Genomic DNA, 21,870 nt, shown 5'->3' with positions numbered 1-21,870 from the left:
AGGAGGCAGGAATCATTGGGGGCCAGTTGACAGGCTGAATACCACAGGGAAGCAGAGTTTGCCAGCCATGGTCTAGATTCTCAAGGCTAAATCATACGGGTTTCCTAAGACAGAACGAGACAGATGGCTTTGGAAACCCAGAGGAAGCTGGGGTTTTGGTTCACCCATGGGATGGCAGAGGCAGAAATGTGGATTCAATGAGGGAGGACGTGGCATTTGGCTTGGGTTTATATGGACATTGAAGAGGTATTGGGATATCTGAGAGTGAACCTTGTGGCCATTACTCCCTGCTCTTGTGAGGTCACAATGGTTGCCTGGGAGCTGGGGAGGGGAATCCCTTTTCTTGGCTGACCAACCAAGAACTTTCCCCTATTCCCTCCCCTTCCCTTCCTCTCTCATCCCCACCTTCCTACCATCCCACCAACCTTCCCTTCATCTTCCCTTCCTTTCTCTCCCCTTCCCTCTTCCCCTTTCCCTCCAAACACAGGTAAAGTCTTTGGCTGAATCCATTGATGAGGCCCTAAACTGCCACCCATCGGGGCCCATGTCTGAGGAGACAGGATCAGCCCAACTGGAGAAACGAGAGTCGAAGGAACAGCAAGAGGACAGCTCAGCCACATCCTTCAGTGACCTTCCCCTCTACTTGGATGACCCAGTTCCCCCACCATCCCCTGAACGGCTGCCCAGCACAGAGCCCCCACCCCAGGGCCGGCCTGAGTTCTGGGCACAGGCCCCTCTCCCACCAGTTCCTGCACCAGGGCCATCAGGGACCCGGGAAGATGGTAGCCGTGAGGAAGGCACTCGAAGGGGGCCTGGGTGCTTGGAGTGTCGAGATTTCCGGCTGCGGGCTGCCCACCTTCCCCTGCTTACCATTGAGCCTCCTAGTGACAGCTCTGTGGACCTGAGTGACCGCTCAGATCGCGGCTCTGTCCACCGCCAGCTGGTGTATGAGGCTGATGGCTGCAGCCCCCATGGGACCCTAAAGCACAAGGGGCCACCAAGCAGGGCCCCGATCCCACACCGCCACTACCCAGCCCCAGAGGGCCCAGCCCCAGCCCCACCAGGGCCTCTGCCACCAGCCCCCAACAGTGGCACTGGGCCCAGTGGTGTGGCTGGGGGTCGGAGGTTGGGGAAGTGTGAGGCAGCAGGGGAGAACTCTGATGGTGGAGATAATGAGAGCCTTGAAAGCTCCAGCAATTCCAACGAGACCATCAACTGCAGCTCTGGCTCCTCTTCGAGGGACAGCCTGAGGGAGCCTCCAGCCACTGGCCTGTGCAAGCAGACTTACCAGAGAGAGACGAGGCACAGCTGGGACTCACCAGCCTTCAACAACGATGTGGTGCAGAGGCGGCATTACAGAATTGGCCTCAACCTCTTCAATAAGTATGTGCTTCCCATTCCTGCCCCCCCTTGCCCCTTCCTACCCTGCCACTGGGCACTTTGACCCCTGGGGCTGAACTCCAAGCAGTGATCTGCCTCTGCCACCTTCTCATTTTGTGGATGGTGTTTCTCCCCAGCCATTCAGTGAAGAAGATTGAAAACAGGGTGACAGAGTAGAAAGTCCCCCAACACACCCATCAGAGGCACTTCTAGTCCGAGCACTGCTTCTGACTGGCTGTGTGATCTTGGGTGAGATGCTCCCCTCTCTGGGCCCCAGTTCACTATCTATATAATGGATTTTGAACCTGGGGTCCCCCACCTCCCCTTGTTGGTGGGGAGCCGATGTGCTATATAAAGAGCCCTGCTCTGAGACACAGGAGACCTGGATCCTATCCTGACTTGGGCCAGACTCGCTGTGTAGCCCTGGGCAAGGTGGGTTCCTTCCTTGGGCTTCAATGTTTCCATCTGTCGACTAGTAGGATGTGTATATTTGAGTACTGGGGGGGCAGGGTGGAGTGCTAGACTAGTCAGTAACCAGGACCAAGCTCTTTCTAGATGCCTGGTCCTGGGCCAGGTGCTTAGGAGTGGGGTGGGAGTGTGACATGTGATTTGAAAATAGAAAATAAATGTCTTACATGTAGCCTATTAGACACTGCCACCTATGTTTCAGTCTCAGAATAACTCAGCAAGGTGGGTGGTAGTGTTCCTATTTTATGGAGAAGGAGCTGAGGCTTGAAGAAGTAAAGGGAATTGTCCCAAGTCATGCATGATAAGTGATGGGTCTAAGACTCTGGTCTCCGAATATGGGATAGTTCAGATGCAGATTTGGCTGTGTGGAAAGTAGAGAGCGCCTTGTTTATAGACACGCTCAGAGGCTGGCCGATACCTGTCTAGGGGGCACGTGGGATAAGGAGCAAGGTAGCCTCTTCACTTTTTTCCTAAACTGATGGTCTGGGACTCAGAAAAAAGGGCTTAGCCTGGAGCTCAGGCCCTCTCCAAGGAGTCCTCAGTGCCTGCTGGGAAGATCAAAGTTCCCGGCACAGACCAGGCTCTCACTAAATCTGAATTTTCTTTCCATTACAGTGTAGCTCTAGTGAAGGAGGAAGTTGAGTTGAGGGTGCCTTGGAATTTTGAAGCTCTGTGAAATGGGAAAGTGGCTTCCTCTCCTTTTCTTCCGTGTATAAGAAAGGGATTGAACCAAATTATGTATTTGACTTCCTTGCTTCTCCAAGGTCACGGTTGGGCCCAAAATGAGTTCAAGAAATGGGACAGAGGGCACCATTCTAGGAGGACAGTCATTCATCTACCTCTTCTCTTTCTGCAGGAAGCCAGAGAAGGGTATCCAGTATCTGATCGAGCGGGGATTCCTGTCAGACACACCAGTGGGAGTGGCTCACTTCATCCTGGAACGGAAAGGCCTCAGCCGGCAGATGATAGGGGAATTCCTAGGGAACCGGCAGAAACAGTTCAACAGAGATGTGCTGGAGTGAGGACCCCAGGATGGGGCAGACCGGGCCAGGGATTCCTGGAAAAGGAGGGCAAGAGGGAGGAAGGGGGCAGCCTGTCCTTTCTGCTCAGATAAACTTACAAAATGGGATAAATAGCCTTTCCCGCTCCTATACCCTTGTGCCCCAAAGAGGCCTGATCTCTCTTGACCCTATTCCTAAAGTCTTCTGGGTGGCCCCAGGTAAGACATGCTTATCCTATGGCCTTCTTTGGGCCTCAGTTTTCCCATCTCTGAAATGAGTGGGTCAATGGAAAAGACTCTTAGAAACCATGTGTCTGGACCTGATTTTTCAGGGGTGGATTCAATTTCCAATGTTCTGTCCCTGTACGTACTTACTTGGGCCACGGGTCCATATTACGTGGATGTCTATCAGTGGGGGTGTTTGTCCATTTGAGCTGGTCAGGGTGGGTCAGAGGTTTTCTGCAGAGGAATTAAGAATGTCACACCCCTTTCTTCGCTCCTCAGCTGTGTGGTGGATGAGATGGACTTCTCCTCCATGGATTTGGATGATGCACTCAGGAAGTTCCAGTCCCATATCCGGGTGCAGGGCGAAGCCCAGAAAGTAGAGCGACTCATCGAAGCTTTCAGGTGCGCCTGTTCCCCACTGCTGAAGCTGCCTTTCCTTATCTTGGGGGGGGACAGCATAATGTGTCTGCAGATCCCCTCTCTGAGCCTCATACTTTCCTCATCAGAAAAGGGCAGTTATACATCCTATCTTGCAAGGCAGTTAAGTTGTGAGGATCAAAGGTAATGTGCATGAAGTGTCTAGCTTAGCATCTGGACATGGGTCTCCAATAAGTGATGACAACATCAGCAACAGTAGCTAATGTTCGTTGGGTATTTACCAGGTTTCAGGGCACTTTGCATGATTATTTCACAGAATACAAGAACCCTATAATGTAGGTGCCTCTATTATTATTTCCATTTTGCAGATGAGAAGTTAGAAGTTTAGAGAGGTGAAGTAACTTTCCCAGAGCCATACAGTGTGAGTAAGTGGTGGAACCAGGATTTGAACTCAAGTGTGTCTGACTCCACAACCCTTAACTCTTATCCTCTACTATGAATGCTGCAGAGTTCAGGCAGTCCTGGGTATAAACCATGGCCCCACCACTTTGGGGGTATTTAGAGGAGACACAGGAGAGTTGCTGAAAACTTGTTTCCCATAATGGGAGAGGGATTTGCTTTGCAACCAAAAAGATCTAGATTTTCATCCTGGCTTCCCCATTTACCAGCTCTATTACTTTGGGCAAATTACCTTATCACTTGGGGATCTCAAGTCACTTCAGCTGTAAAATGGGGCTGCTAATAGCTACCTTGCAGGACTGTGATAGAATGACATAAGACATGTGCATAAATCCTCTGGCAGAGTTCAGTAAAAGGTAGTGAGTGTGAGCTTTACGCGCTGGTCTTGGGGAAACTCTGAAGAAAGACAGACGTAGAGGGCTTGGGATTACTTCTCAAAGGAGAGAGTTGGTGGTGCCAGACTTGGAGGATGGTGGGTTGGTAGAGATTACTGGTGCCTGACCCTGGCCCTGACCCCTCCTGCCCTGCAGCCAGCGGTACTGTGTGTGTAACCCAGCCCTTGTGCGCCAGTTCCGGAACCCAGACACCATCTTCATCCTTGCTTTTGCCATCATCCTCCTCAATACTGACATGTACAGTCCCAGCGTCAAGGCTGAACGCAAGATGAAACTAGATGACTTCATCAAGAACCTGAGAGGTGACCCCACACCTCCCTATCAGCTTTTCCTGTCCTTCCCCTGGGAAGGGAAAGTGGGCAGGGTGAGGGGCGTGGGGTGGGGGGAAGGTTCCCTGGAAATTAACCTGTGATGCTCTCACTTTCTGCTAAGACTGGATGTTCCCAGGGCATTCCCTCATTAATTCACTCAATTGTTTGTTCATCTACTCGTTCCCACACTGAATATTGACCAAGCATGTCCTAAACAAGAGAGATAAAAACCCCGACTCTTACAGAGCTAATGCTAACTCACCCAGTCATTCATGTGTTCATTCACTCATCACTCCCTCCTTTTTTCTCTTCTTTATTTATACCCAGAAAGACTCACTCAATTATTTTAGTATCCTTTCCTCTTCTTATGCATTTGTTTTTTAACTCAACCAGCCAGCCAGCCAGTTGACACTAACCGAGTGCCTCAGGTGTGCCAGGTGCTGTGATGGGTGCTGAGGGCAGTGGAGCGGCATCTGCCATAGTCCCTGCCCTAAGAGAGCTCCTGTTAGTGGGAGAAACCGACTTACAGTACCAGAGACACAGTATAAGGCAGAAAGCGAACAGAGATAACAGACCATGATGTTGAGTGGGCCAAAAGCATGGTCAGGGCTCAGAGGAGGGAGGGCCCATCTCCAACAGGCTTCCTGAAGGAAGCAGTATTCATTTTAAGGTGGATCTTGAAAGCACAGATAATGTAGCAGAATGGTGGCGATAAAGAAAGAATAACAAAGGCACCCAAGTAGGAAAGTGTAAAATTGTCCAGCTAATAACAGAGATGGGGTAGATGACCCAGTCGGAAAGGTCAGTTGGAACCAATACACAAAGGCCCTGAGTGCCAGGTTAAGGGTGTCACCTTTTTTCTTGGCTGGTCAGGCCCAGCCTCTCACCAAAGAGAAGCCTTCTAAAAATGGCACAGATGTTAGGATTATTGAAACAGAAACAAAAGAGGGAAATAGAATTGCAGAAAAACAAGCAGACAAGACAAATTTGATTTGCTGACCTTCAGGGTTTTCACAGTCGATGAGTTAACCCTTCTGCCAGTTGAGGTCAAAAGGTTGTGTGATGAAGGATGTTCCTTTAGCACCTGTGCAAGGAGCAGGCATGGCATGTCGTCGTTTCTTTTTTTGGAATCCTCACCCAGGATATGTTTTATTGATTTTAGAGAGAGAGAGACATCGATGTGATAGAGAAACATCGATTGGCTCCCACACATGCCCCGGCCGGGGATTGAACCAGAAACATTTTGGTGCATGGGACAACTCTCCTACCAACGAAGCAACCCAGCCAGGGCTGGCATTTCTTTTAATCACCCCAAACTGTGCCCCCTAGAGGCAATCATGGTTGATATTTTGGTGTATTCCAGTCTTTTTTCCTACACTCATGTAACTTTTCAAGAAGTCAAGATCCTACACACAACTTGCCCCGCTCTTTTCACTGAATTTGCTAGAGGAATTTTCTCATGCTTTTTGTAAATGTCAAATTTTTAATAGCTATAGATTATTTTATTAAACAGATATACTCAGCTTTACCTAGTTGTTCTTCTATTGTTAGAACTTGGGTTGTTTCAAAACATTCCCCTCAGTAGCGCTTCTACATGTCTGTGTACATGTCTCTGAGTAGTTTCTTAGGGCAGACTGCTAGGACAGGAATCACTGAGTACTTAGGCTCTTGCCAAATTACCTTCCAAAATAGTTATGTTACTATACGTGCCCACTTCCTTGCACTCTTTCTAACACTAGATCTTATCACTCAACATTATTTTTGCCAGTTGGAAAGGCAAAAAAAGTATCAGATTGTTTTAATCACAATATGATCTGACTTGTTTAGACAAAATCCCCATGCTGGGGAGGAAAGCAACTGCCTCTGTAGTTGAGTGATGGCTTTCCTGGCTGATCCTGACGAAAGGATCGAGGGTGCCTACTCCTTCTACTCCTGGCTATTGTTATGGCCCAGGCCTGCATGTGGGGTTCTGTGGAGAATACCTGCTACCCACTCCCCACATTTATGCCATATACCTATGTTACTCCCCCTATGCAGGGGTTGACAATGGTGAAGACATCCCTCGAGACCTCCTGGTGGGCATCTACCAGCGGATCCAGGGGCGTGAACTGCGGACCAATGATGACCATGTGTCCCAGGTGCAGGCTGTGGAGCGCATGATTGTGGGCAAGAAGCCGGTAAGTGACTTGTGTGGCTCCAAAGGAGACAGGGTGTGGGTTGGCCTCTGCCACCAAGTGGTAAGTCAGTGTCCCTCTCTGAGCCCTAGACCCACCTCACTTGCCAAATGGAGTGGGTGGTAATGCATTCCTCAGGGGTCACGATGTGCACTGAGACACTGTATGGGAATGTATCTAGTGCGCTGCAGGACACACGGTGGGTACTGTCTCAGTCTTAGCATCCTTCCCACCTCTGGTTTTGTCTGTCCATCCCAAGTGAGGAGCCAAGCCAATACTTGATAACCAAAGTCAAGAACACACTGTAGTCTTTTAGTCAACCAGTACTGATGGATGCCTTTCCACTGAGCCCAGCATTTCACTGGGCACCAGGGATGCAGATATGAATCACACACACACTCTGTCCTTGGGGGTGCTCACAGGCCCGGAGTGGGGCGGGGGAGAGGGGGTGTGAGACAAAGACACAATACTTCTGCCTTACAGTTAGTTTAGGGGAGCACAAAGGAGGGAGAGGTTGTTTTCAGTCCTTGGAGAGCAGGAATGGCTTCTTGGAATAAATGGCACTAGAGCTGGGATTCAGAGGAAGAGTGAAGTGTGGTCATATGAAACTGGGCCAGAAAGGCATTCCAGACAGAGGGAGCTCCTGGGGCAAAGGCAAGGCAGCAGAAAAGCCTGGGCATTTGTTTCTTAGGCTCCTTGTGTGTATCAGAGGGAAATGTCCTCTTGCAGTCAACGTTAAGGTGCCTGAAGCTGCCTTGCTGGTCTTGCTGACACCTATTTCTTCCTGCCTGTCTAGGTCCTGTCTCTTCCTCACCGTAGACTGGTTTGCTGCTGCCAGCTATATGAGGTGCCAGATCCAAACCGCCCCCAGAGGCTAGGGTTGCATCAGCGGGAAGTCTTCCTCTTCAACGACCTCCTCGTGGTAAGAACACTATAGGAGAGGAGATGGAGAGGAGGCGGTGAGCTGGGCCCCTGTGCGCTGGGAACCGTGTGAACAGTAGTGCAGATAGGTGGGCGTGGTGCTCTGCCATGTGTTCTCTCTCTGTGGTCCTGGGCAAGGTATAGGCTCCCCCTGCTCCCTGTTTTACCTCCTGGATCCATTTGGAGGTAGTGACAGCCACACGAGGGCAGAAAACATGAGGATCAGGGGAGATGATAGGCTTACATTCTCAGAAGTGGTAGGAAAGGTCCCTATCCACCTCAATAACCTGAAGGTTTGGATGGGAGAAGGTGAACCTGTGACCCTGGGCTCAGTCTGAGCCCTTCAGATGGTCAGGATGCTTAAAGCAATTCTTAAAACCGAGCTCATCACCAGTGTTGACGTGCGTCTTTTACAGCTGGGACTCTGAGGACTCTGCAGGAGGGAAGGGAATTTCAGGGTCTCCTGTTCAACCACTGACCCAGGGCAGACAGCGGCACCCTGCACAGTGCCCTGCTGGTGTGACTGCAAGGACTGAAGGTTGCCTTGGCATCCAGGTTCCCAGTCAGACAGCTCTGACTGCTGGAGTCTGTCTCCCGGTGGGCTTCCTCCAACAATTGTCACTCAGCCCTTGGGATCACAGAGAACAAGTTCTCCCTCCCCTTGGGGATTTTAGGACAGTGAATTATCTCCCTTGATCTTCTCTCCTTTAGAGCAGGGTCTCTTAACTCCGGCACTACTGGCATTTGGGGCTAGATAATTCTTTGTTGTGGGGCCTGTTCTGTGCATTGTGGGATATTTAGTAGTACCCTAGTCTCAACCTACTAGATGTCTGCAGCACTTCTTCAACCAAAAATGTCTTTAGATTTTGCTAAATGTCCGCTGGGAGGAGTAAGGTCACTCCCACTTGAGAATCGCTGCATTAGATGAAGCTTCTCTGATGCCCTCTCTGAGCCTTAATTTCCTCCTCTGTGAAATGAGGCTACTTCCTATCTCATAGGGTTTTCCTATGGATGAAATAAGAGGTCAGATGTGGAATAGCCCAACCCAGAGGAGTTCCTGGCCCATACAGTTGCTGAGTAAATGTTTCAGCGTTTGTCAGACAATGGCCCCTGTGTGTGTCCGGCCCTGTGAGAGGCACTGGGTTCACAGAGACCACTGAGCCTTAGTCCTTATCCTTAGGGAGCTCATAGTCCAAAGGACTCAACAAATATTTTGCCTACCTATACACTGAAACTCTCCTGAAATCAAATAATTTGCTTTTTTTTAAAAAAGGATTTTCTTTATTTTTAGGGAGAAGGGAAGGGAGAGATAGGGAAAGAAACATCGATTGGTTGCCTCTCACACACCCCCAACTGGGTTTGTGGGGCAAAGCGCAACACACTGAGCCACGCCAGTCAGGGCTCAGTTTGCTTTTCAACACAAATTGCAGACTTCTCTGCTTACAGAGTGTCTCAGGTGTTCACAACCTGTGTTCATTGAGTCCAGAGTACCCAAGTACTTGATAAAGACCTTGCGTTCACACGAAGATATTAACGTATATGTTGGTTCAGTGGAGATTACCACTGTGTGCTGGGCTCCATGCGAGTGGGCGAGATATATGAAAACTATACTCCTGCCTCTTGGTGCTCCTGGTCCAGTAAGAAGAGATCACACACTCAGAGCGCTCTCCTCAAGGCTGAGGATGGTGAAAGGCACTGAACTAGCACTCTGGGAGGCAGGGGTGGATCTGTGTGGGCTGTTAGGACAGGCTTCCTGGAAGAAGCAGCATTCAGTTACTTCCTGTGAAAGCTACAAACACCTGTTTGTGCGTAGTCATTACATCAGGAACTTGCATTTTCTCTTGTCTCCTGTTCTGCTCCTCAAGCTTCACTTCTCCCCAGTTTGTGGGTATGTATGTTTGTGTGTATACATCTGGTAGTAGCAGTGGGAGGGAAGAGAGGTGATGAGAAATAGGTGCCATTCGGAAATTCCCCACCCCAAACCCTGCCTCTTGTCTTTTTCCCACCCCTGCCAAAGGTCACCAAAATTTTCCAGAAGAAGAAGATCTTGGTGACGTACAGCTTCCGTCAGTCTTTTCCCCTGGTGGAAATGCACATGCAGCTCTTCCAGAATTCATGTGAGTCCCTCCTTGAATCCCATCATCCCAACAGTCTATGCCGTGGCCCCCATGCTCATCCTGCATCCACACCAACCTCCAGTTTGGGAGTCCATGATAACTGGGCTGATGTCATCTACTCGGTCCCTGGATGCAGGGTAGGATAGGGTGGAGTATGACTCGGCCCTGTGTCCTGGGGAGCTTATGGTCCCACAGTGTGTATGGTTTCTGGGGGGCTGAAGGGATGGCAGTGATGCTGCGCTTTGAAACACTGAGCCAGAGGCCATTTTTGGGTGGCCTTCTGAGCAGAAGGAGCAATGTGAGTGGAGGTAGAGGTGTAAAGGAGGGGAGGTTCTAGAGAGCAGCCAGGGTTGAGTTTGCCCTTACATCCCAGGGTAGAGAGAGTAACATGGCCGACTCCCAGGTGGCTCTTGGGGGCAAAGGGGAACCACTGAAGATGCTCAAACAGATAAGAGGCTCAATCAGAGCTGGACATGAAAGAACTTATTTTGCATATGGGCCATCATACTTTAGTCCTCACAGAGGGCCCCCCCCCTCCTTGCCCCACAGATTACCAGTTTGGGATCAAGTTGCTGTCTGCAGTGCCTGGCGGGGAACGGAAAGTCCTCATCATCTTCAACGCCCCCAGCCTCCAGGATCGGCTACGCTTCACATCTGACCTGCGTGAGTCCATCGCTGAGGTGCAAGAGATGGAGAAATACCGTGTGGAGTGTGAGTAGCCCCACCATCTCTCCTTCCCCCTCCGCGCCCCATCCTGATACAGAACCATGTCGACACCAAGAATCCTGTCCTCTGAAAATCTGAGCTGAGGGTTAGCTTGCCCAACGTTCCTACCCTCATTCCAGGAACCCTTCAGCCTCTGCTTGAATACCTTCAATGACAAGGGGCTCATTACCTGTCAACTTCTGATTATTATTCCAAGCCCTAATTATGAGCAACTCTTCTTGCTAATGAAAGGCATCAGGGAGAAGAATCAGGGTATTGGAGGTAGGACTCTAGTTTCAGATCCCAGGTATGGTACTTATTATCTGGATGAGCTGGGGCAGATTGGTTGACTGTCTTCCTACATGAAATTGGGATAAGGAAATCTCCTTCACAGAGTTACAGAGATTCAATGAGATAAGGCCAACATAGTGTCCTCCATGGTAGCAGAACACTAGTTTTGAATATCCTAGGTGACCAGCAAATGTTATTCTTCTTCCCAGCCTCTCCTCTCCTCTCCCCACATGCCAGTTCCTCAGCTGGGTCCCAGTGACCCATCCTCCCAGCCCCCAGGGACCACACCAAGTCATTTTGATCATGTATAATGGAAAATAGTGTGTGATTACATCTCACTCTGCCCAATGCTGTCCAACTCTCTTCTTCTCCAAACAAAGCAGTTACAGTTATATAACATGGTATTAAGCAGGGAGGGAGAGAGGAGAGAGAGACAGAGAGAGAGAGACAGACAGAGAGAGAGAGAGAGAGAGAGAGAGGGAGGAGAGTGAGCGAGAGAGAGATATGGATGGAAGACAGCTTCTCGGTGAGGCCTTCACAGTTCTGGGGTCTACTCTACTCCTCAGCAAGGCAGGGTCACACATTTTAGCTCACCAGATCCTTGAGACATTCAGAGAGAGGGATAAGCGTACCAAGATAAAGGGAGGGGGACACACAGCTCCATGACCTCTGCAGGGTGGTGGGGGTATAAGGAGGCTAAACAACACAGGCTCTGGACTCAGGCAGGCCTGCCTCCAGAATGTTGGCTGCCCTATTGCCAGCTATGTGACCCTGGGTAAGCTCTATGACTTCTTGGATTCTCAGGTTTTTTTTCTTCTGAAAAAATATGGATGATAACACTTACTTCTGAACTCTTGTGAAGCTTGACAGAGATCGAGGACACATAGTGCCCAGCATACTGCTCACACATACTAGAGGACACGACTCCTGTCCGCTTCCTGCTCCTGCCCTTCCAGGAACCCTCTGCTCTGCAGCAAAGTATCTTAGAACTGAGCAGATTCTGGAATGATTGCCCTTTGCCACAGTCTAGAAGGGCCCCTACTGCGAACCAGCCACTACAAAGCTCTGTTTTGAAGGGCAGGTCTGGTTTAGGAGACCAAATTGAGAGTGGGCAGGGGCGGGAGAAAGCAAGAAGGGCAAGGAGAGGAGGAAGCACTGAGAGGGAGGAAAGAAAGACCAAGGCAGAGGAGATCATGCAAGAAGGGGCTGGACACTACAGGGGGATTGGGAAATGTAGTTGAGGGTGGTGGGGATGCGCTGGAGGTCCAAGGGGCGAACCAGAAGCCCTGGGGACACAGTGGGTGAGGAGGGGAAAGGCCCATGGAGAGCTGGATCAGTCAGCTGGCCTGTCACTCCTCTTCCTGACTTTCAATCCCTGTCACCCCCACTGCCACCCAGCTGAGCTGGAGAAGCAGAAAGGTATGATGCGGCCTAACGCGTCACAGCCCGGAGGGGCCAAGGACTCAGTAAATGGCACTCTGGCCAGAAGCAGCCTGGAGGACACCTATGGAGCAGGCGATGGGCTCAAAAGGGGTGCACTTAGCAGTTCCCTGCGAGACCTCTCAGATGCAGGCAAGTCTTCTGGGCCCCTGCCCTGGCTGGGGAGACGTGGGACCCGGTGTCCTCTTTGCCTCCTTTCATTGACCACCAGCCTTCCCTGCACCTGCCACACATGCACGCCCCTGCCTTCATCCAGAGGCCTGGGCACTGTGCTGTAGGGGGCCTGGGAGCCAGATCAGAACAGGTGGAGCCCAGGGTTTGGGCCCGGGAGTGTGAAGTGGGGCCACAGTCTTAGCCCCTCTCTGCTACTCCACTTCTCCTCCTCTCTCTCCTCTTCTATTTCTCCAGTACCACCTCTACTCCTCCTCCATCTCTTCCTCCTTTTCCTCCTCCTTCACCTCTCCTCCTCCCCACCCTCCCTCTTCAATGGGGGAAAGGGAATAGGGGTGTCTGTCCCCGGGAGGGGCCCAGGCCTAGTGCCCAGCTCTGGAGCCCAGCAGGGTGGGGAGGGCGGGTGGCCACTCTGACGCTGGGCTCCTTGCTTGTGGGTGCAGGGAAGCGGGGGAGGCGTAACAGCGTGGGATCGCTGGACAGCACCATCGAAGTAAGTGCCAGCTCCTGCCCAACTCGTCCTCTGCATGAGCCTTGCCCTGCCTGGACCCCAGAGGAGGAGGGGCCCTATTGCTTTCTGCCTCTTCCCTGCTGGGAACCCTGCTGCTGCCTCTCCCAGCCAACCACTCTCTCCATCTGTCCTCAACTCTGTCTGTCCTCACTCTGCCTGTCTCTCAGTCTGTCTTCAACTCTCCCGAGCCCCCTCTCTCAACCCCTGGGCCAACTCTGAGTAGTAAGGCCCTTGGCGTTGGGCTGCGAGGAGCTCTTACCTCCAACTCCTGCTCTTGGAGCCTGAGCGAGTTACTCTGTCTCTCTGCGCCTAGCATTCTGTCTGCCTGCAAAATGGGGATGAGGAGGAAGAACCGCTAATTCTTCCTCTTCCTCTCCCAGCTGAGGCTCAGATGAGATAGTGGATGTGACAGCAGAGCTCTGCGAGCTGGGGTGCTCCATGTACAAGTACAGGATGTTACTCGGTTTTCATGATGCTGTGGGGTTTCCTGTCTCCCCAGCTCCAGCCCTCAGGGCCCAGGGGGAGTTTAAGGTTGGGGATTTAGGATGTCTAGACTGGCCTGACTCCCCCCCCTCCCCCTTCCAGGGGTCCGTTATTAGCAGTCCACGCCCTCACCAGAGGATGCCACCTCCGCCCCCACCCCCGCCGCCAGAGGAGTACAAGAGCCAGAGGCCCGTCTCCAACTCCTCATCCTTCCTGGGCTCCCTATTTGGAAGCAAGCGGGGCAAGGGGCCCTTCCAGATGCCACCACCGCCAACAGGCCAGGCCTCTGCCTCCTCTTCATCTGCTTCTTCTACCCACCACCACCACCACCACCACCACCATGGTCACAGCCACGGTGGCCTGGGGGTGTTGCCTGATGGGCAGTCCAAGCTCCAGGCCCTGCATGCCCAGTATTGCCAAGGACCAGGCCCCGCCCCACCACCCTATCTCCCGTCCCAGCAACCTCCTCTCCCCCCACCTCCTCAGCAGCCCCCACCCCTGCCCCAACTGGGCTCCATTCCACCACCTCCCGCCTCAGCCCCACCTGTGGGGCCACATCGCCACTTCCACGCCCATGGCCCAGTTCCAGGCCCCCAGCACTATACCTTGGGCCGGCCAGGCAGAGCTCCCAGGCGAGGGGCTGGAGGACACCCTCAGTTTGCTCCACATGGCCGCCACCCCCTGCACCAACCCACATCCCCCTTGCCCCTGTACAGTCCTGCCCCCCAGCACCCTCCAGCTCACAAACAGGGCCCCAAGCACTTCATCTTCAGCCACCACCCACAGATGATGCCAGCAGCAGGGGCCTCTGGGGGCCCAGGATCCCGGCCACCAGGGGGCTCCTACTCCCACCCCCACCACCCTCAGTCCCCATTGTCACCACACTCACCCATCCCACCCCACCCCTCCTACCCACCCCTGCCCCCGCCCTCACCCCATACCCCACACTCACCGCTGCCACCCACTTCCCCCCATGGCCCACTGCACGCCTCTGGGCCCCCTGGCGCAGCCAACCCACCCACTGCAAACCCTAAGGCCAAGCCAAGCCGGATCAGCACCGTGGTGTGATGAATGGAAAGAATGAGCTGGGACCCAAGAAGGTGTGGGGAATCCACGGGACAAGGGCCTTGCACCCTCTCTGCTTCCTCAGTTTTTCCAAAATATATGTACACATAGAAATGTCCTCCTGCCCACTTCCTCCCTGCCTTGGGACCCCTCCTCTAACCCCCAACAGTCACCATGGGGTTTCCTTCCAAATTCAAGGGTCCTTGCCACTTGAAACCTGAACACAGGATTTGAGCTCCAGGGGGAACCTTTTGGAGATCCTCGTCCTCTTTTTCCTCTCTTCATCCTCCCCCGCACCCAGGTCTAGCTTGGTGACCTCAGACCTCCCCACCAGTGTGAGCTTCCTGCCAGCTCTGGCTTGTAGGGAAGAGCAGGTGTTAGGAGGGGTGAAGACAAAGGCTTCCCCAGGGCGCCTCTGGCCATGTGGGCCTAGAAGGGAGCTCTGTTAGAGTTGTGGCCAAACCTTAGGGTTTGGCCCTCTCTCTGACCTCAGGGCCTGACTACACCCTTCCATGTGTCTCTCTGCCTGCCAGAGAACATGGACTGTCCACACACTAGGTAGGTGGGCTCCCATTTATGCTTATCCCCAGATGGGGCAGTGCTTCCCCTCCAGAGCCAGTCTATGCCCCAGCCCTGGCTTCTTCAGCTTCAGGACCTTGCCTCTCTTTGCAACGTTCTTATCCTGATCAAAGTCCAGACAGATTTGCTGGGGGGGGGGGCTCAGGTCTGGGATGAGGAGGGTACTACCCTCCCTCACCCATATTGCATGCCCCCCCATTCCCTTACACCTACCCCTCCTACGACGGAAGACAATGCACTTTACAGACATCGCCCACACACACCTCGCTGGGGCAGGGCACCCAGCATCAGCCCTGGGGAGAGAGGCTTCCAGAGGGCCACCGTGAGCCCAACATGGTCCTTCCTGAGGCAGAGATTGAAGCCATCAGAGCGGGGACTAGGAGCCAGGATGCCTGAGTCTTTCTGTCCATCAAAATCTCCGCTGCCTCTCCAGCCCCTTTACACCCGTTTATTTATTATAAATATATTTTTTACAAGCCCCAGCTCCTCTTCTGGACCTGCATCTCCAGCTCCTTTCTCAGCTCCTGCCTCCCTCTCCCTTCTCCACCATGGACTGCAGTAGAGACAGACAGACCCTGGCTGTATGAAGGGCCAGGCACTGTGGTGCCTGGGGACAGGGGAGGGCGGCAGTGGGAGGGGCTGTGTGGAGAGGAGCTGGGGTTCAGGCATTGTCTTTTTTCCTCCTTGTATATAAGAATGTATATTTGATGCCTCATAAAAAGACCTTGTGCTCACCTCCCGCCTCTGCCTCCTCCTTATGCCCCCTCCCCCATGGTGCAGCCTATGGAGAGAGAGGCCTTAGCCCTGGGAGGTGAGGCACTATTGGGAGATGGCTCAGGCAACTGGGTGGGTGAGATGCTCTAACTCAGTGGGAGGTAAGGGCAAGGCAGGTTTGCCTCCTTTTACTAAAGGTCTGCATAACAAAGTAATGAGGCTCTGAGCTGTGGAGTTGATCCTGTTCAAATGCTGGGATTTTTCCTTGCTAGGTATGTACACTTGGGAAATACACCCTCCCTGAGTGGGTGTCTCAGTTTAAAAGTTGGGGTGATGAGCCGTTGCCACACGGGTAACAAATGCCAAGCAGTAGCGTGGAGTAGGTGCTCAGCAAGTTAGTTCCCTTCTCTTCCATTCACAAGCTGGATACTTCCTTCTACTCTTGCAGCATCGATATTTACCCTTCCTGTGGCTGGCTTGGCTTGGCCTTGCAGTCCTTTCCCCTCCCCACAGCTGGCTGCATTTCTGCCCTTGAGGGGGGTGGTGACTTAAGCCCGGAAGCCAAGGGCTAGATACATTGTAAGAGCTCTGTGTATATGCTGGGAATGGTAGATAACAAATAGCTGGATTCCCTTCCATTTACAGAGGAGGGGACAGGCCCCGACAAGTGAAGGATCTTTCCCAAGGCCACAAAGCAAGTCAAGATGGGGGTTCCTGACTTCTTTCCAGTCCCCCAAACAGCCTCCCTATGAAACGGACATGTTTCCAGCACTACTGATTATGTCCTGGTCCTCAACAGAGCCCAGGAGGAATAGGGCAAAGCAATGGCTCTTGGTTAGGGTCCCTGAAAGCAGCAATCAGTAAAAATGTTGGTGCCTTTTTAGAGTCTGGAATGGCCTCCAAGAAGGCGTGGTTTGGCTGACCATCATCTAGAGCATCTTCAACCGGTGCCTGTTTTCTTCTTCATGCGCACATTTAAGCAAAAGCAGCAGCTGGGGCCATCTGAGCATTTCATGCCTCCTCGAGGACCAGACCTAAGCATTTGAAGAGCTAGACCTGGAGAGTCAGGAATTAAGTCCAATCAGCACTCTCTTGTTTCTTCCCTGGTAGACCACGCTGCACTGCCTTTGGTCGTGCCCCTCTTCTCCCACCTTCAGTTTCATGCTGGTTTTGTTTTCCCAAAGTTCAGTTTTGGCACTCGAATCCTGGCTCAGTTACACACTTGACTGTGTTGCCTTTAGCAAGTCCTCTAGCCCCTTAGAGCTTGATCTTTCACCTGTATAATAGGGATAATAATCTCACAGGGCAATTGTTAATAGATGCATGTGAAATGCTACCTCCTGCCAGACCCACAGCTAGCTGTTTCCAGCCACCTACAGAAAGAAGTGTAAACTTGTTGGCGTTGATATTGGAGGTTCTCCACCATGTGGCCCCAGCCGATCTCTGTAGTCCTGTCATTCCTCGCCCACATTTTGGACATCCACTCATTCCCTGAAAGGGCCTGCATTTAATTTCCCAACTCAATACAGCTGACCCTTGAACAACATGGGTTTGAACTGCACGGGTCCACTTATATGCAGATTTCTGATCTGCAGTGGGTCAGCACCTTTACCCTTCTCCCCCACGTTGTTCAAGGGTCAACTGTATTTTACCTGTGCTGGCCCCCTGCCAGATGTGCCCTCCTCAACATCCCCAATGAAGGTTTTCTCACCCTTGTGAGATGGGCTTAAAGAATCCCTCCCTCACAGAATGTGCCCTTGGTCACATTTTCTGAGATCCCTCACACCATTATCTATCTCCCCTACTAGGCTATATAAAGTGGCTCAAGAGTGACACTGGTCTGAAATCATCTCTGTCCAGAGCATTGCCCAGCACAGTGCTTGGCACAGCACAGATGACACTAAAACATGGCTGATTTGAATGAATGACTGAATAGTTATTTTAAACTAAATCTTAGAGTAAGTAAAGTTATGTTTGGTTGATTTGTTGATTGATGCTCCTGTGTACCAAGCTTTGGGGCCCCTTTGGAACATCCTCATGCTTCCTTCAGCTCTTTCTGATGTTCTCCTCCTTCCCTCCTCATTGCAGTCCCAGCACTGGGCTGTTGCTGCCCCATCTCCCCCCTCTCCCCAGGAGGCTCACTGATCAGACAGTGGAGGCATAGTTCAGCTCCTCACCTCTTTAACATTGCTTTGACCTCTGAGGACCTGAAGTCAAGAAGCCCATCGGCTGTTCTCACATTAAAGGTTCTACTCCCATTCTCTTTAGGAATGTGGATGGGGAGGGACAACACATTCTAGGACTGCACAAAGGTCCTAGAATCTCAAAGAGCCTGAGATTCTTACCTTTGTCTCAGACCAGTGCTGTCCAATGGTCTTTCTGTGGTGGTGGAAGTGTCCTGTAACTGTGCCGTCCAATGCAAGAACCCCTAGCCACATGTGGCTGCTTGAAATGTTACTAGCACCACTGAGGAACCAAATTTTTACATTTGAATTTAAGCCGCCACATGTGGGTAGTAGCTACCGTATTAGACAGTACAGGTGGAGACATTGAGGAGTTGGACAGGCTGGTGGGACTATGCCAATACAGTATAATAAGTATGGGCCAGGAAGAAAGCACAGCATGATGGGAGTGCAAAGAAGAGGAAAACCCAACTTGGGGTGGGGTGGGGTGGGGTGGGGTACCCACCGGTCAGGGAAGTGTTTCTGAAACTGCCCCTTTCACTGAGTCTTGAAGGTTGAGTAGGAATTGACCTGGTAAAGAAGGGCATTTGTCAGAGAGAACCACATATGAAAAGGCATGGAGGTGTGGGTGTCCACAATGTGTTCGTGGATTAATAAGAAAGGAACAGGGGAGGGCAGCCCAGGAGTGACAGCATGAAGGCGAAAGGTGCATGCATCCTCATTCCTCTGCTGCCACAGGTTTTCTCACCTGGACTTCAGTAAGAGCAAAAGTAAGACCAGGTGATACATTGGGCCACGTGGTGTTTCCACTGTAAAGTCACTATTTTTCCCTTTGTAATTAATGAGTATCTTATGGAGAGATGCATTGAAAAATGTCAATATTCTATTACTCCTCAAATTTTCACCCCCCAGTTTTGGCATTCACTGATGATTCTCCAGGCAGCCAAATAGTGATTCTCAAATGCCATCATTCCTTTGACTTCTATTAATTGGCTTTCCACTCTAAGGAAGAGCTTTCCCCTCCCCTACGTTTATGTATTTATGTCTATCCTTGTGGACTCATGGTTGCCTATTTTATTCAATGGGTTATATATAATCCAGTAATATCATTCTTTATTTTGATGTTCAGATGCCTCATATTTGGCCATCCAGAGGTGCTCCAAGCTGGTGCCTGTGCCTTTTTGTCAGGTCCCCATCTTTCTTTGAACACTTGTTTTCAGGAACCACAAGATGCTCCAGGCCTATCTTGTACTTTCTCTGCCCCAGGCCTGGCATCAACCAGTTTTTCCAAGAACTCCTGGATCTTTTTGGATTGAGAATGGTACTCAGGAACCAAGACTTGGGCACTAAGTATTATAGCTACTTTAAGAGTTTGCTTGTTTATTTGAAAAATGTTTAAGCATCTCTCAATGATTTTCTAACTCCATCCTTCCTTTAAGAAAGAGCTTTCCCTTTTCCATCATTTATATCAATGTGGAGATATGGATTTTTATTTTTTCAATGAGTTATGATCTACTACTATTATAATTCATTTAGAATTACTATTATTTTTAATATATTTTATTGTTACTTGTATTAAGCACATAATATACATCTATATTTCTCTATCTCTCTCCATTATATGGTTCCTGAGTTCACACAGATACCTTGACACCTTGAGGAATCTCTTTCAATACAGGCTATGAATACTAAATGGTGCTCACAGGGGTAGAAGATTAGAAAATGGTATGCTAGGAGGAGATGGATTCCAGAACTCTTTACAAGTCAGAACTCACAGCTCACACCTACTTCAGAACTGGAAGGGACCCTATTTTACAGATCAAAAAAGTGAGGCACAAAGTCACACTCATCCAGTTCCCCCAAGAAACATGAATGGGGTGAGTGTAGTCAAGAGTCCACCAAGCCTTCCAGTGATAGCTCTGCACCAGCTCCAGGCCAGACCCTCTTTCCCAGGGGCTTTCCAGCCCCTTGTCCAAGGTGAGCTCCCTGGTGCTTCCCAGTTCTTAACCCTGCAGTGCCCAGATGAGGGCAAGACCTAAGACTTGGAAAAGGAATTAATTTCCTGGGCACCTTACTCTGTGTTAGGGAAGGAGCACCATCTGAGACTTTTATGGGCAGAGTTGTATGGCTGTCAGACAGATGGGTTTGAATTCTGGCTCTGCTGCTTACTAGCCCTGTGACTTGAGTAAGTTAATACTTCCCAGAGCTTCAGTCTCCTCATCTGTAAAACATGGATAACAATACCTATTTCATAGCACCTGGCCCTTTATGAATGTCGGTCATCATTATCTCTAATCTTCATAACTACCCTTTGAGGAAGAGATTATAGTGCCTCATTGGATAAACGAGAAAATCAAGGCTCAGGGAAGTGAGGTGAGGTAGTTGACAGATCTTAGTAGATGAATATCAGCTTCAGGAAAGCAGGAACCATGACTGTCCTGGTCACCATTATATTCCCAGGGCCCAGAAAAATGCCTGGTGCATAGTACAAGTTTAATAAATATTTGTAAATGAATGGATTGGACCAAACCTGGTCTCCCAACTCCTGATTCATGCATGTGCTTTGTCCTTCACTGAGCTGCCTCCAGATGGAAATGCTGAACTTCTCTCAGCCCTCAGCCTAGGTTTTGGCATATTCTCCCACCTTCTTCATTCTCCTGCCCAGTTGGTATTCCTGATGAGAGCAAATGACAAGAAAGAGCATTTGACCAAGAGTCAGCAACTTCTTGTGTAACAGTAGGCAAATTGTTCAATCTTTCTGGAACATGGTTCTTTATCTCCAAAATGGGTAAATTAACCTACATCTTTCCCAAGACTGCTGCAAAGATTAAGGAAGATAATTGGTATGAAAGAGCTGTGTGGACTGTCTGATTCTTACACATATGAGAGGCTAGTGATTTTGCTGTTATTAGCATCACCTCACCTAGCTTTCTGTTTCCCATCCAGACAGTTGTTCAATTGGCTCATTCACTTGTGTTCCTGGTGGAAAGGCACTGAGGTTTCTCCTGACACTTAGAAAACTAGAAAGATGTCACTTACCATTTCTATTACTCGGGAAAAGTTTCTTCACAAATGAAGTGAGAATAAAGATTCCAAACATTTAAGGCAATATAAGGATTCAGGTGACAAAAAATACGAAATCACTAGGCACAATGCCTAGAACAAAAGAGATTCTCAGTGAGATTTGATATATTGGTTGTAGACTCTCAGAAATAAAAATAACGGTTAACATATACTAAGCTCCTTCTATGTGCCAGATACCATACAGCAGTCCTGCAAGGTAGGAATTATAACCCCCACTTGTTTCAGAGGTTAGGACTTGCCCAAGATCATATAATTAGAAAACTGCAGAGACCTGGTGGAACTAGAAGTTGGACCTCTCTGACCCCAGAGTGTAAGCTCCTACCAGTGTGCCCTGCTCCTGCAGACAGGTGTCCTTAGCTCAGTCCTGAAGCAGGCAAAATGATGTACCGGATTGGGACACAGTATGTGATTAGGAACAATTAACTGAATGAAGGAATAACACTCCATATCCCCTTCAAGCATATTCAAGCATATAGCAGATGCTTAGTACAGTATACACAGAAAATGTTGCAAAGAGTTTATATTCTTTTCAGTCAATATATACTAAGGCTGCTCAAAAATACACATTAATTTTTCTTTAATTTACTCAACATTAATTTACTTGGCATGTTTATCATGCCAAGTGTTAAGGAAGTATAAAGCCACATCATCCCTGCCTTAAGGAATACAATCTGATAGGTGAACACAAAATAAGCACTTCATCAGCATGTATACAAGTATTGTAATATGTGCACAGTAGGTGTTCAAACTCTATGCAGTAGGCCCACAACTATTGAATAACAAAGATGATTCTCAAATGCAGTAGATGCCTCAAGT

The 21,870-nt window shown here is 50.3% G+C and overlaps 1 protein-coding gene across 6 annotated transcripts in view; it reads left to right on the top strand.

The window, feature by feature from the left end:
• IQSEC2 (IQ motif and Sec7 domain ArfGEF 2) overlaps positions 1-15,807 on the top strand; it is a 76,573-nt gene extending 60,766 nt beyond the window's left edge. For 5 of the 6 annotated variants that reach the window (XM_036016905.1, XM_028522251.2, XM_036016908.1 and 2 more), the window contains 11 exons: positions 488-1,383; positions 2,705-2,866; positions 3,353-3,475; positions 4,441-4,607; positions 6,654-6,793; positions 7,587-7,712; positions 9,729-9,828; positions 10,378-10,539; positions 12,223-12,396; positions 12,879-12,928; positions 13,532-15,807. In XM_036016905.1, the coding sequence (XP_035872798.1) occupies positions 488-1,383; positions 2,705-2,866; positions 3,353-3,475; positions 4,441-4,607; positions 6,654-6,793; positions 7,587-7,712; positions 9,729-9,828; positions 10,378-10,539; positions 12,223-12,396; positions 12,879-12,928; positions 13,532-14,497 (3,066 nt within the window). In that variant the 3' untranslated portion in view covers positions 14,498-15,807. The remainder of the gene's footprint in view (positions 1-487; positions 1,384-2,704; positions 2,867-3,352; positions 3,476-4,440; positions 4,608-6,653; positions 6,794-7,586; positions 7,713-9,728; positions 9,829-10,377; positions 10,540-12,222; positions 12,397-12,878; positions 12,929-13,531) is intronic. The other variant, XM_036016909.1, reaches the window with a different exon arrangement.
• The last annotated feature ends 6,063 nt before the right edge of the window (positions 15,808-21,870 follow it).

This window comes from Phyllostomus discolor, chromosome X, assembly GCF_004126475.2.
Source record: "Phyllostomus discolor isolate MPI-MPIP mPhyDis1 chromosome X, mPhyDis1.pri.v3, whole genome shotgun sequence".
In the NCBI taxonomy this organism is placed as follows: Eukaryota; Metazoa; Chordata; class Mammalia; order Chiroptera; family Phyllostomidae; genus Phyllostomus; species Phyllostomus discolor.
This window is presented reverse-complemented; position numbering and strand designations above follow the sequence as displayed.